The sequence below is a fragment of the Strix uralensis genome, chromosome 1 (genome assembly GCF_047716275.1).
Source record: "Strix uralensis isolate ZFMK-TIS-50842 chromosome 1, bStrUra1, whole genome shotgun sequence".
NCBI lineage: Eukaryota > Metazoa > Chordata > Aves > Strigiformes > Strigidae > Strix > Strix uralensis.
Window position 1 is genome coordinate 67075399 of NC_133972.1, and position 16045 is coordinate 67091443.

General features: G+C 38.0%; 1 protein-coding gene across 2 annotated transcripts in view; it reads left to right on the forward strand.

Annotated features, from left to right (window-relative positions):
• Positions 1-16045, forward strand: part of MINDY4 (MINDY lysine 48 deubiquitinase 4) — an 84762-nt gene that overhangs the window by 14158 nt on the left and 54559 nt on the right. For both annotated transcript variants that reach the window (XM_074869559.1, XM_074869569.1), the window contains exons 6-8: positions 12444-12502; positions 12856-12965; positions 14090-14206. In XM_074869559.1, the coding sequence (XP_074725660.1) occupies positions 12444-12502; positions 12856-12965; positions 14090-14206 (286 nt within the window). The remainder of the gene's footprint in view (positions 1-12443; positions 12503-12855; positions 12966-14089; positions 14207-16045) is intronic.

Consider the following 16045-nt stretch of genomic DNA (forward strand, 5'->3'; position numbering starts at 1 on the left):
ATCCCTTTGGCCAAACCCTGCAGTGTTTGAGAACCTTTCTGGATTTGGCTAGAGTGCTTGAGCATTTTGAGGCATGAAAAATTACAATGTAGGAGCAGATATTTGTCTGGATCGTCTTCCATTCTCTGTTACTGCTACCCGACGCCTCTAAATGCTAGTCTAAATATTTAGATGAGTAGCTGAAAATCTATATAGGACTAACCACAGCTACTTCATTCACAGGCATCTGCAATTCTGTATTTGTTTTCCATAGAAAACTAAAGACAAATCTTATTTTTCCTTCCATTTGCTGTACTTTTTCATTTTCTCGTCTCATGTGCAAAAAATGCTATTGTTACATACAGGCTACAGGCGTCCATTGTCTACATATGAGAAAAAAATGAAGCAAAACCACTGCCATGCTTCAAAAGGCAAGCTGAATGTTATCAGATAAATGCTTACGAACTGAGTGGGCAAAAATACCTATCTATAAAAATATCCTGGGGAAATACAGATCCACAGTATTTTGACTCACACGTTTTAATGAAAGAAATGATTGTGCTTTTTTTTCATCAACTATCTAATTCTTAGCTATTGCATGAAGTGTGTGCGGGAGGGTAACTGGGTCAAGAGGCCAAATTTGTGACTTGGTATTTCAGTCTTAGAGTAACAACATGAAGTTAGATCTCTGAGTACCATATTTCACATAAAAGTTTGTCCTCATTAAGAATTGGAGGCTCTGTCTTTGTTCAGATAGATACCATTTTGCTATTTGACAGTGAGGAGGCATTTGGATTTCTGTGATGACACAAATTAAATGCTTACCTGCAAAGAGGGCCATGCAGTTCAAGAGTGAGCACTAAGTTTTCCAAAATGACAGGCCAACACACCCACCACAAATAGGAAAAAAATAAGCAGATTCATTTCTTTGCATTGCTATTGCTTCATTTCCTTGTTTCTTTTTAGGAAAATGGAATCAAGTTAGTGTATCAATCAAATGGAGACTAATGATACTGATGTAGTCTTTCCTTGTTCATTGAACTGCTACTGCTGAGAGCATCTGCTTTCAAATTCTGGTAACTCTAGTGATGGTTTAAAAGGCCAGTGCTTAACTGCAGTTACTACCTAATTGCTCATAACTGTAATAAAATGCTGACTTTTAATAGAAAACTTCTTGTTATTTTTTCAGTATTTGCCATACTTAATGCTAATCCTCATGCAGACATATTGTCAATAGACTCATAGAATAGAATCATAGACTGGTTTGGGTTGGAAGGGACCTTGAAGATCACTAGTTCCAACCCCCCTGCCATGGGCAGGGACACCTTCCACTAGACCAGGTTGCTCAAAGCCCCGTCCAACCTGGCCTTGAACACTGCCAGGGAGGGGGCAGCCACAGCTTCTCTGGGCAACCTGTTCCAGTGTCTCACCACTCTCACAGTAAAAAAAATTTATTCCTTCTATCTAATCTAAATCTACCCTCTTTCAGTTTAAAACTGTTACCCCTCATCCTATCACTACTTTCCCTGATAAAGAGTCCCTCCCCATCTCTCCTGTAGGCCCCCTTTAAGCACTAGAAGGCAGCTATAAGATCTCCCCAGACCCTTCTCTTCTCCAGGCTGAACAACCCCAGCTTTCTCAACCTGTCCTCGTAGGGGAGGTGCTCCAGCCTTGTATCCACCCTTTAAATGCTGGAACATGGTGATAAGGTCTCCCCTAAGCTTTCTCTTCTCAAGGCTGAACAAACCCAGTTCTCTCAGCCTTTCCTCCTATGGCAGGCTTCCCAGTCCTTTGACCATCTGGACCCTCTCCAGCCTGTCCACATCTTTCTTGTATAGTGGGGACCAAAACTGAACACAATACTCTAGGTGTGGACCGACAAATGCCGAGTAGAGTGGGATAATGCCTGCTTTATCTCTGCTGGTGATGCCTTTGTTGATGCAACCCAGCATCCTGTTGGCTTTCTTTGCTGCTGCAGCTCACTGTTTACTCATACCAAGCTTGTCCACCAGGACCCCCAAGTTCTTTTCCACAGAGCTGCTCCTCAGCCGGGTATATCCCAGGCTGTGCTGCACTCCTGGATTATATTTCCCAGGTGCAAGACCTTACACTTGTTTTTGTTGAACTTGTTAAGGTTCTTGTTAGCCCACTCTTCCACCCTATCCAGGTCTTCCTTCAGGGTGGCTCTCCTTTCTGCAGGGCCCACTTCCCCACTTATTTGGTATCATCAGCAAACTTCATCAGGGTACACTTGATCCCATCCTACAGATCACTTCTAAAGATATGTAACAGTATTGGGCCCAGTAACGATCCCTGGGGGACCCCACTTGTGTCAGGTTGCCAGTTTGAAAATTTAATTTATCACCACACTCTGGATGCAGAACTTGTTTTGTTTATTGTACCGTATATGTTGTTGTGTTGGTAATGGTAACCGTGCTGGCCCCTGGAAGCTCTAGGTACAGGAAGTCATTACAAGGACAGTATTTCAATCTGAATTTTAAACTTACTTTTCTCAGGAGTTGGATGTCTGATTTTTCATATTCCATGGCTTTAGCTTTTAATAGTTTAGATCTAGTGCTTCTGCAGCCACAGTAAATTTCTTCTTTTCTGCCTAAACTATGTAACACTAGTAAAGTCAAGCATATATGAAGTAAATAAGGAAAGGTAAGGGTTTGCTTTGACAGATAAATCATGCAGCAGAAGTAATTAACAGTGAATCAGTTTGTGATACTTTCCTATGTGACTTTATCATACAAAGGTAGATTGTTGATGAGTTTTCTTGTTGTATAAACTAATACAATGTATGCAGCAGTCCTATTATTTTACTGTAGAACCTTCCATTTTAAAGAAATAAAAAATGTTTCTCCAAGAACATATGGAGACAAATACATAGTCCAATATTTTCATATTGATACCAAACTACACACACATGTGTAAGGAATTATGTCAGTAATTCCTCCATGCTCCTTCATACCAGTTTCACAAATTAAAAGTGACATTTATGTCTCAGTGCCACTTCAGTGGAGAATTTGATATCCCACTATCCTTTCAGGTCATTTTGATGCTGTTGTTTATAGTTCATTCTCAAAGGAGTATTTCTCACTCTTCTCCTTTTTGTTGAGTCCTTGTTCCTCATATTAGTGTTAGTTGTGTGCAAGGCGCAAGCAAAATGTGGATGACTCACTACTTTTAAATTTTTTTTATTTTGCAGTTTTCAGGGGAATAAAAAATTATGTTTAAAAGTGCACAATTCAAGTGAGTGATCCAAGATTCCAACTAAAAAGTGGCCGTATCTGTAGTCATGATTTTGTTAAAGTGCTTCTGGTTCCACAGGAACTTGGGAGAGACAATGTTGAAGGAACATATTCAGATCAAAGGTAGCAAAGTATTAAAGATTTTCCTGAGTCTTTTAAACTGGGCAGAGCCTTGAATGGCAGTGAGGAAAGGTTCTCTGCCATGTTTAATACCTTATGGTGGGGTCAACCCTCCCTTGAGCAGGGGGTTGGATGAGATGACTTCCAGAGGTCCCTTCCAGCCTCAACCGTTCTGTGATTCTCTGAATTCTGTAATTCTGAATCCCCTACACGAAGGAAGTATTTACCACTAAACTGAGCACACAGAATGAAGAGTGAGGGTCTATAGTGGAATGGAATCCATGATATTTAGGCACTGTGATAAAATAAATATCTCCTGAAGTTGATTGGATTAAAATCTTTCTATTGCTTTTCCAGAGAAACTGTGGTGAATAATGAGTTATTTGGTAAGGCTAAATGGTGTTAAAAGGTCAAGATTTCCCCATGTTTCATGGCTTGAGCAAACAAAATTGGAGAAAGACAAGCAAAACCACAGCAGTTGAGAAACAGTGCTTTTGTGTAAGCTACAGAGACATGTTGCAGTTGTTGCTTATGCAGCCTCTGAAGTGCTCTCCTAATTCTCCATGCCTGTTAATTCTGTCAATGTAAGGTGTGGTAGTGATGTAATAACCCTGCAGTTCTCAGCTGAATAGTTTCTAAATGAGAAAATCTGAGCTGGCCAGGTGCATTCTGACTGGGCAGTTCTGCAGTGTAGTGGAACCACCTTATGCTGAGTTAGATGTGCAGATACTATCTGTAGACCTCAGTTTCACTTCTGGTAGTTAAGAAGATATTGCTATGTTTTAACTTCTAGTTTTCATGTATAAAGCCAACCACCCTCCCACCTCCAATTCCAAGAAAAAAAGCATAGAAACTAGAGCAATGAAAGAAGAAAAAAGTGTAAAACTAGAATCGAAGACCCAAAGGAACAAAAGGGCTTAGCAATCAGGACCTGAAGTTAAGGATATCTTGCCAATTCATAGAAACTAAAAGGGTATGGCTATCAGAAAGGCAAAAAGAAACGGAAATATCGTTACATCAGAACAAAAATTTCCTCCTGCTACTAGTGAGCAAAAGGTATAGTAGTAGATCCCACTGTCCAAAGGCAGAGATCTATAATACAGTTTCAGGAGCAAGGAAGATAACTGTTTCTCCACTCATCCTTTCATTGTGAACGATCACCCTACTTATCCGGTAGTTCTTATTGCATCTGCCATGCGCTCCTTTACCTTGCCATCAGTCTTGGCTACAAACTGAATGTGAGCTAGTGGTTTCCTTTCAGAAGTCTGCCAGTACAGATGGATATTTCAGACAGTAGGGACTGTTTTATGACTGTGTAGCTTGGCTTAGGATGCCTTTTCCAACCAAAACCTAAGTACCACTGATGCACTTCGTCTCCACCACCAGGAAAGCAAGTGCCTGTGATTTCAGAGCCAGGGTTTCTCTTCTTGCAATAATCTCTCAACTGAGTTCACCTTAGCTGGGCACTCTTCAGTAGTTCCCAAAATATCACTCATTATTTGTTAATAAGCCTTTTTCTAGCAGTGCTCGGCATTCTAACACAAATAGGGTAGGGTTAGTGAATTGCCATAGATACCAAGTTCCTTAGTGGAACATTACTCATATTTCACAGAATCTTAGAAATTACAGATGGAAAAGACCTTTTAAGGTCATTTGTTTCTATGGCAGATTATTCATTACTATATATATATTTGCTGTAATACTTTTTCCAGGGTTTTGTCTAGTCCAGTCTTAAATGACTCAAGTGACACCTCTCCCCTGAGAATATATTCCAGTGTCTAGCAGTCCTTAGTCTTAAGAATTTTTCTTTATATTCACCTTGCATTTGCTTTTTTTCTGCCCTGTTATTCATAGCTGAAGTTGATTTTTGACTGATCTTTCTGTTCCTTGCTACATAATTGCCTCTGTTAAAATACTTCTAAATATTTTTCATATACGTTTAGGCATTTTTTGTCTAAAACTTGTGTCATCTCGTTGTATTTTTATCTTTCCTGCTCTGAAATTTTGCTCTTGTTCTTCTCTTAGGTTTTATTGATTTGTATTTAAGGACTGCTCTAACTTTGTCACACTGTGACTCTCACTAATACAGAGTAAGAACAGTCACCTGCTGCTCATGGCATGATTCTCAGCATTATAAAATCACATTAGCACATTTGTCAATGCAGTTTATCACAGGCATATGCCTTCTTACTTTAAATTTCAAGCACGTTGAATGCAAAATGTCTCCTCAGTGTTTTGGTCTGTTTTCCTCCAAAATGGCTTTTATAATATAGTTATGAAGTCAGTCTAATCTTCTGTGGTAAGGCAATGTGTTCCTATAGAAAAGGTACCTCCCTGGAACTCCCTGCATTTCTATGTGAGACTGACAAGGAGTGAATGGCTTTACTTTACTTTCTGAACCACCTATGGCTTTCTTCATCCTGAATGGAGACCAGTACAGGTGGACCCATTGTGTTACTGAAAATTCCTGCCTTTTCACTTTCATATGTTCCAACAAAAAGTTCCTGAAAATTCATTTTTATGAAGCTAGGAGATCTTTAGAGGAAAACAAAATACTGATCTTCTGCAAAGAAATCCTTTAAGTCCTTTAGAAATATATGCAGTTTTTTTGTATTCTTTTATATATCTGAGACTTTCAAAATAGTATTTTAAAAGTGTTATGGTCATTCATGCTTTCTGCTATTAACAGGGATAAACAGGCTTATTTTCTATGTGAGGACCAAGCCTATACCTGTCAGTTATACATGGCTGGATGCCTAAAACTGCCAGGATCCTCTCACACATTTTTATCCTGCATCATTCATGTCCACAAGCTGTGCCGATTTACATTAGAACATTGGCAGAGCATGTTGACCATGAGTTTCTGAGCAAGTCTAGAGCAGGATTTGCTGTTCCCTCTCTCAGCATAAGCAACAAAGCAGAGCACAAGCAATCCAGGAGGTTTCTGGACTGCACTGATGTTAACTTCCTGACACAGGTGATCAAGGAATTTTTTCCTGTGAAGGTGGAAGTGCTGGAATAGGTTGCTCAGGGAGTCTGTGGTGTCTCCATCCTTGGAGATACTCAAAACATGACTTGGACATGGCCTTGAGCAGCTTGCTGTAGTTGAACCTGCTCTGAGCAGAGGGTTGGACTAGGTGAGCTCCAGAAGCCCCTTTCGACCTCAGCTATTCTGTGATTCTGAACTTGTGATGAAAATAACAGAGCCAAAACAGCTGCCCTCTTTTAAATATGGACTATCACTGAAACAGGAAAATACAGTGCCTAATGAAGGTTAATATATGCAAGTCAGATTTAATAAAGAATACTAATCAACATTCCAGTTTTAATGGTATTTTTTAAATAAAATTGAAATTCCAAATCAAAGGAAAAATAATTCCAGCAAAGTTATGTAATGTATGTTATTCACTCAACAGTTATGATTGGCTACAGTCTTTTCTACTCTGCATTTTGGTGTAAAAATAGGCTTTCTAAGAATAGTGAATTCTGTACTGTTTGCCTAGTAGCTGTAATATTTTACAGTTATATGTAGAACCAGTGTGTCAGATGAGATTGCTTTGTCTAAAACAGTATCTGATATTTTGGTAAATAATAAGGTTTTGAACCTGTGAGGTGTTGAGCAGTTCCTAAATGTACTTATCACTTCGATAGCCTATTCTGTGAACTCAGAATAGCCTATTGTCCAAGCTCAGTTGGCCATATTTTTATAAACTAGAGCCTGTTTAAAATCAGCGAGAAAACCCCAACTGATTTCAGTATATGCCAGCACACTCAGTGACATGCAGTGTGTATGAGCAATGTCTGAGGAATTAATTAAATTTTTCCCACTATGAGAGGAAGAGGATATATTTGGCAATGGTGGCATTTCTAGGAAATAGGAGTTTAGTCAGAGTGCAACATTTCAGATAAAAGAATGAAAAGGAATGCAGAGTTGGAGCAGCCTAATACTAAACTACCTTTGCATGTTTCCTTCCAGCTTTGTCTGTTTGTGATCTGTGCGTAGCACCAGGCATCATCCGGAAGCCACACGAAGAAGCACATGACGTCATTTCAAGCTTTCGTCAATGCTTCGTTGTGGCTTTGTAGGCAGGAAGCACAGTAAGAATAGTGCAGTTGGCACCTTCCCTGAGAGACTAACTAAACCCTCCTGGAGTGTGCTCAGCTGCTAGCCGGGGAGTAAGTCTTTATTTGACTCTTGCAATTGGCAATCAGAAAAATGACTGTCAAACAAAACAGGGTCATCTTTGGGGAATATGGATTTAACTAGACCATATACAAAAAGAGAGAGAGATTGTGGTTGCCAAATCACTCAGTAGTGAAAATCTTCAAGTATCTGGAGTTGCATAACACCTTTTTTATAACATAATGCTTGAACCGGAAAAAAGAACCTAAAATAAAAGTAATAAACTGTTGTGACTTTTGCCTTGTGCCAATGGATTTATGGCATCAGAGCCTTCGACATAACATCTGTGTGTGCTGCCATTTGCCCTTTTAGTATTTTTCCAGCACTCCATAGGAAGAAGTACTTTGCAATTACTGGAAATGACAAATGGTTTTTGTATCATTTCTTTATTTTTGGAAAGGATATAAAACTGGAAAGGTCCAGCCCATTGCCTAAAATGCATTCAAGTCAATTGAGAATTTGCCTTGTTCATGCAAACGTAGAGGGACTTTAGATCTTCTCAAATGTAAAGCAAGATCAGGCAGTATACAACTTGTTTCACTAGTACAGCTTCATACCATTTCCTTCCACTGTGTTTACATACGAGCATCGGGGGGAGCACAGTAGGAAGCAGTATAAGAAATTCCCTGCTCCTTAAAAACAATCAGTTGTTTGCAGGTAGCACAAGGAATTTTTGTCCCCCTGTCACTCTCCCTCAGATTACTTTACCAGGAGGTGAAATCTCTCTCTGCAGTATGAGTGCTCACCAATAGGCTGTTACCTGTATTCACCTTTTTTTTTATAATAAAATGAGATAAGAGAACTACCACACTTGTCATTGTAAGCTTTTGTCTTCTTCCAATTTAACACTTGATATTAGCTTTCAGGAAGATAATTTATTTTGCTAAAATCTGTCAGATTACAGTGGTTTGATCTGTTAAAAATCTGAGGTTTCAGACAGGAAATGTAAGGCCACGAAAATTCCACAACCTTAAAAATAAATGACCTGAAAATTGAGAGCCAAAACCAAACAGAGTGGGTACTTCATGTATGACAAACAGAACGGAGGGTTGTATTCACCTCCGCTGATGTAAACTGATTGAGTGTTGAAGCCTGGGAACCCTTCTCAATGCTTTATGTAGTGTCTCTTAGCTGGTGTCCTGTAAGTGTCTTTATTTAATGGCATTTTAGATCCCTGTTTTATTTTACTGATACTTGTTTGTTTTGCTGGTAACTGTTTTGAGTTGCTGAATGTAATGATCGGTTCACATGAGTGGTACTGTGCTCCTTGAAAATTCCAGTGTGGGGGCATTGCACCGAAAAATCATTGACAGAGTACAGTATGAATAAAGGAGCTACACTTTTATTATATTAAGTCTGGTTACTATTCATATTCATTCATTGCCTATGAGAAAGCATTCTGTTCAGGTGAGCCCAACTCATCATGCAGTTCAGCTCAACCCGTGATCATCATTGTATTTTTTTCATATGCAAACCTTCTCAGCAAAGGTGTAATTTTCTCCTGAATTGTCACTACAGATAATAAAATTCAGCAGGACAAACACAGATTCGTGTGTGAGCTTATTAGAAATGATTCTTTCAATGCCAAGTTTTTCATTTACCTTTTTTATATCTGTCAATGAGCCATCTGTTCATGAATTAATTTTTCATACTGTTAATGTGCCAATCAAGTCAGATGCAGGTCTTAACTAAAAGGAAGTTCGGAGAAATTAAGTGTATGAGCTCTGTTACCTTTGTCAGCTAGACTTGCAAGCATATCAGAATTTGTGTTAAATCTTCTCGACAAGGTCTTTTTTCCATAGAAATGTATTGCTTGCTATTGATTATGATAATTTCCTTTGCATCTTTACAATTGCTCTTAATAATTCTGTTTTTATAACTTTGCCCCAAAGCAGTGGCAAGCTGCATTGCATAAAATGACCTTATTTACCCTTTTGCAAATAGTAACCGAGTTTAATTTTTTTCTTACCTACTCTCCAGATCTTACTCACTATAACAAGAATGTCATGTATGTCTATATATGGCATAACAGCACAAGACCAGAGGACTGCATTGCGACTTCTAGGCATCATTCTGACATTAAATTGTTATGCAGAAAAGATATATGTCCAGTAGAAAAGCTGTTGAAATCAGGCAGTGAAAATAAGTTTTCCCAACACAGTCATTTTAAAGCCACTGATGATCAGTGTTTATTTTTTAAGCCCCTTTGTTTGTTTGACCTCTTGTGTATGGTAGTATAAATAGGAAATAGTGGAATGTACATACATTATTGTGCCGAGAAGTGCTTTCTCTGCGAGTTCAGCTATTCTGTGTAAATTTAGATTTCTGCAATGCATGAAGATCAGATAGGAATGTTCAAATATTTAGAGAAAGTACTGTATAGTATGTTTATAATGAAACATATTTTCTTCCTGTCCCATTTTTCTGCCATGACAGATGACTTCCCCCTTCCTCAGTATTCTAACTGTATGGTTTTACTGGTACAATAAATTTTCCTGGAACGGTAACCATCTGCTGAAATGGAAATTGCAATAAATGTCCTGCCAGTGTTTTGAGAAACACAAGTTCCCCTTAAGGATGGAACCTACACCTGCAAAAATACCCCACTTAACCAGAAAACACCCTACATCAATCTTTGATGTTAGCACTTTCCTTGGCTTGATGGGAATTTCCTTGTGCCTTGAGAATTCAAAGCACTTTGCATCCTGGGCTTGGTTCTTCCTGGAATGAGTGTAGAACTAAGATCTTATAGACTTTACAGAAAGCAATAATACAAAAACTGGTGCCAGGTGAGCTATACATGAATTGTACCATAGTTGACTTTATTTTCATTTATAGATCTTTTCAGATCAAACACTACCAAGGAGAAGTGTTTGGAACAATAATGAATCAAGGGTGCTAATTTGATGCAGGGAGTATCTGCATGCCTAAACATAGGCATATAGTGCTATTTGAGACTCTAAGGTATCCAAGGTACCTAATGAGGCCAGGAGATATGATACAGTACCTATAGGAGACCCAAGCTCTTCCGAAGGAGCAACTGAGGCCAAATAGGATGCTGTAACCTGTAGTGCTGCATTCTTAAGTGTTACGATCTCTGTTTTTGCAAAACTAGGTTTACCTAGGAAGAAACACATTATGCTCTAGGAAACAAGAGACAATAGTATGCAATCTCAGACAAAATAAAAATGTGGGCTGTGGTTATGTCTAAGTGCAGTTAAGTGACATGAGTACTTGTCTGAAAAACATTTCATTGGCAAATTTAGTGTCATTGAGACTGCCTCACCAGGAGAGATGAAAAATACTAGCAAGTAGCTAGCAGAAGGAAATCTCAGCTGAAATTCATTACCAAAAAGCAAGGGGAGATCTAATTGCATTTTAAAATTTACCACAGTCAACTATATTAAACTCTATATCACATTAAAAGTACTGTTAAGTGAGAGCTCAATAGTACTTATGCCACTATAAAAATTTGCTCTCAATACTCTTGTTTATATTGGCCTGCTGGGCATCCTATTAATTTTTCCCTCAAGTCCCTAGTAACATGGGTGATTCTTTTCCATTCTATCTTTTCTGAATTATGGCCATCCACTTTTCATTGTATAAATCCTTTAACTTGTTTATAGAGAAAAAGAGAAGTGTTTCTTTTCTTACAGTGTTGAAGATTATCAGTGAGAAAGGTGCCAAAATGCTTTTAAACTGAAAAAGTACTGAGTGTGATATGTCTGTTCTGTTTTTATTCATCTTTCACACAGTGAAAAAGGAAATTAAGTTAATGGAAAGTATTTGATATGACAACAGTTGTTGCTATAATAATACCGTGCATACAAATAATGTTTCTGAGCAAATGATTCCATACTATTTTTGAAAGGACTGCAGTGCAATACCTTTTTTTCCAAAGCAAAGGCCAATGATGCAATATTGCTCTTTTGAAAAAAAAAAGACCATCTTTTTACAGTAGTTATTTGAAACTTTTCCTTCTGAATTCATTTTGGTACAAATTCAACAGGAAGACTAAATCCATCTCATCTCCGAAAATCTAACATTCTATTTTTAAGTTCTGACTTCACAGCCAAGTATAAATACTTAGTCCTTTTAGTAGTTGTTTATATGAATCTTTAACCTGTAATTTATGTAATAAACAGTTAAATTACAAGGGCAGTTGAACAACTGCTACCTATTAGTGGATTAAAAAATTACCCTGGTAAAGGAAGCCAGTCTAACACCTATTTCCACTTATATTATTTGCATATTTCAAGTAGTTTAGTGACTTAACTTGAATCTCATCCTGATCCCCATCAGGAATGTAAATTTTCTTTTCTGTCCTGATCCTTTGAACTCAGAGACAGTCACATATACATGAATATCCTCACCTGAAGTTCAGGGCAGTATAAAGTCTGCCCCTGTGTATGAGCTTGCAGGACCTGACATAAATTGAAACCACACAAATGAAATGAAACTGATCTTGAAACAGAACTGAAATCCTGAATCAGTTGCAGTGTATTGCTCTGTACTGGCTACTTTTCCTCATCAACTCCCGAAGCTTAGCTTTCTTCCACTGAAAATGTTTTTGCTCTAACACCATTTATTTCTTTATACAAAAATGTTAGTGAGACAGATCTCCTTTGTATAGAACCTTTTAAAAGCTAAAGGTGAAGCCATTGAATAGGTTTTTTTATCTATCTGCACCTTTTATTATCTCTCTCCACACCCCCCCCGTGTGTGTATGTATATATACATATATACACATATACATACATATACATACACATATATACATATATATACATGCACATAAAAATTTTATATCTTTGTGTGGGCACACTCCATATTTCTTCTTGTTTAAACAACTTTTCTCATTAAAAGTGAACATTTGGTCATTCATTTTTTGATTAATTTTAATGTAGGAAGTCTCCAACATCCACTTGCTATAAAGAAGACCAGATGAAAGATGTCCTAGAATTAGGTAAGTTATGTCAAGCTTCAGTTTGACTTTTGCCATAATATTCTTCAGAGCAGCTGTAACCAAATACATATGAGTTGCTTCTTTTGTAACTCTTAGTTGATTCAGAGTAACTGCACTTGCTATTAACTTCTTCCGTAAGACTGTGTAAAGAAGTCATTAAGAAGTAACCAAAAAACCACTGGCTCATGTATTTTTTATCTGTCCTTTCTGTCTAAACCTGTATTTTCTTTTTTATAAAGATGGATGACAAGGAAGTGTTGATTGTCATATTGATCACTCCCTGGCACTGAGCCTGCTGGGGGAAGCAATTTTTTTCATCCAACATATTATATGATTTTTTTTTTTTCTTTCAGTTGATGTTGAGGATGAAGAAGCAACTGGCGAAGTTAGTAAGAACACAGATCTTTCAACACTGTACATGCTTCAAGTCGTATCAAAGGCAATTGATATTTCTCTTGCAAAAGTAAGACTGTGATGGTTAATACAAATAGATGTGTGAGAATGTTACTTCAGTCAAGTTAGCCAAAACTGCAATGGATTGCTCTGTGTTGCATGTTTGTGTGTGATTGAACATGTTCTGTATTCATTCCTGAGTATATTCCTTATTTGGTATTCAGGTGAAAATGTAATGTAGGGATGCCTGTCCAAAATTCAGAAGGATACCAGAAGAACGTGTTAGAATGCGTCAGCCCACTTAAAGCAGAGATAATAGCTTTAATTAATGAAGCTTGTATTATTTTAATGATTCTAGTCAGTTATTCATGTGCTTATTGTCCAGTCATTTAAATTGACAGTGGTTTAAAATAGGTTTATTATTCTCATATCACTGTTTCTCTGTTGCTTCTCTTCCTTATTTGAGCAGAGATGGAACTGTTAAATACTTTTAATATTTTCCTTCCCATTCAGAGGGAAAAAAAAAACAGAGAAAAGATAATGGTGTCTTTAAATTTTATTTCTAGATCAAAGAGGTCCGAGTAACTATACAAACACTGAGCAGTCTGTTCTTACTTACTCAGCTTTACTTTAGCATGAATGCAATTTTTTCAGTCTAGCTATTCCTGAATTATAGTAGTCTGCAGTTGTTCAGGGCCAAGATCTGAATTTGGCATATGCTGATATACTGCCCAACATACAACAGTCAAACATTGGAGTAACATTTATCTCATACCACCAACTTTGACAGGCAAAACAGGCTGCCGTTTCTCCATGCTGTGTCCAGCAGGGTCCTTTTTTCCCTAATGTAACCATCAGTAGGTGTTGATCTTCTAGCTGTTAAATTTAAGGCAATATTCTGTAATGCTTTCATGGGAAACTGTGCCCCAGACAAACTGTATAAAGAGTTTCCTATGCTGAGCGTCACACAGCATTATGAGTTGAAGGAATATTGCAGGAAAAGGAAAAAATTGCTCCTTTTCATTTGAGTGTTGCTATTTACAGTATGTGTAAAACAGAAAAGGGCGTTTATAGTAAGTTAGTCATTGCCCTTCCACACTCCTCCTTTCTTTTCTAGAAATTACTGCAAGTAAATGTACCTGTGTTTTGGATTTGTTTTTAAAATGAGAACTTTTTTCTTTCTTTTGTTTATAGGAATTAAAAAATCTTTTGTTTGGCTCTAGTCTTTGTTGCTTCAGTGAAGAATGGAAAATACAGAGTTTCACATTTAATAACATACCACAGTTAAAATACGGCATTGTGCAAAAAAAGGTACTGTAAATTACTTTCTTAAAGTGATCTTTGCTTTTTACACTGAGTTTACAAAGGCTGTGTGTTTCAGCAGTAAAAAAAAAGACTCTTCTCTTTCTTTAACTTCTCTGGTTACCACTGGATGACGTCACCTTGTCAAGTCTTGTTCAGTGACTTGAGATGGATGGAATATTTCTGAGGGAAACTTAAAGTAGCTACAGAAAGTGTGCATATGTGTGTGTGTGATGAGGAGTTATTTATAGGGAGGAAGACAAGCTTCTTCAGCTGAAAGCTAGTGGTGGTAAAAGAATAAAAGGGCAGAAATCAAGGGTGGAGTTTAAGAGAAACAGTATATATAGGGGTAATGTTTAACAAGTTTAAGATGGAGCTTGAGCTGTTTCAGAATGGGGGGACATGGCAAGAATTGCCTGCTGTGCCTGAGAAATCACATGATTTTTGCCTCGTAAAGATATAAGGGTCACATGATGAGGCTCATTCCTAAAATAAAAGGAAACAAATGCCCTTGCAGTGTCCCTGGGACTGGGGCACTGGACTGGTGGTGGGACCACCTCTTTTGCAGTCATGTTTCTGTAATTCTGGACTGCAGCCACAAGATGCCAGCTCCTCCCTAAAACAAGGTTTTCATCAATGCCTAGGCATCATCTACCAAGTGGACCACTCTAAAATCCCCAGCTCGTCCCTGTGGTGACCAGAGCTGGTTAAAGCACCATGCCATGACTAGGGTCAGCCTGAAAAGCATGTACCAAATCCATAGAAATTTTTGGTGCTAACAAAGTTCTCTCTGGTCTAGGGCATTCATAGGGAGACTCGCTCATCTGGTGTCTATCTTGTCAACCTTACCTGGGCACCTGACTCTTACAGACAGACTGCAGTGCTTCAGACTGTCCTTCTGCTCGGTATGCTGGATACAGTTGGTCAGCCTGGATTCTCAGCTGGCTGATGTGTAGACTCAGACCAAGGACCACACTCAGGGCACAAGATTTGTGTGTAATATGTAGCTGCCTCCAAAATTGAGCAGATCCATAATAAAAATGTATCCTCCTCAGCTGCAGCTTAATGCCTTAGTCTCTGCCCTGAGGTATGCTTCTGGGATATCCATGCACCAGGTCTCTTCTTGTAAGAGCAAGGATCTGAGCACTTCAGTAAAGACTTGGGAAGGAGTAGACTCCTCTTTACAAAACACTCATCAGGCTTCTGTGCTGATGCAGAAAATCTTTATCTGGCCTGAGAGAAGTAGACCATTATTTACTATACAGAAATGAGAGGAAGAGAGTCTTTGGGGCAAGGCAATGGCTAATAAAAATGTCATTAAGATGTTTAATTAACTTACCTTGTCTAGTTAAATATTTCATTACGCTGTTGATCTCAGAAGAAAGCTGCTTATGTTTAAATATGTTTAAATAAAATCTAGTGGAAAAAAGATATTAAACGTTCATTTAAACTCCAAAAGGAACCATGGCAGTAATGTTCACTGGTCCACAGTAAATGTTACTTTGGTGTTTCCAGACCCTGCTACTAGAGGAAGGATGTCTCATCACTTCTAGTGACTCACTGGCCATTAAATTCCCTGCTGTAAATTCCACAACAGGAATGGTAAACCAGAGTGTTTTGCTTAGATGTGTTTATTTCAGATAGTTAATATATTCATCCTCACTTCCAAAATTCATTTCAGCTGAACAATTGTTTGATTCTTTCCTATGTTAAGTTTCTGTGGCGCTATAAGTAGATATTTAGAATGGTTCCTACAATTTTTTTTTGACTGGGAGGCTTTCCTTGGTGGATTGAAATAATCCTTGCTTTTTTCCTTAACATATTTCAGACAATTCGCTCATTAGTTAT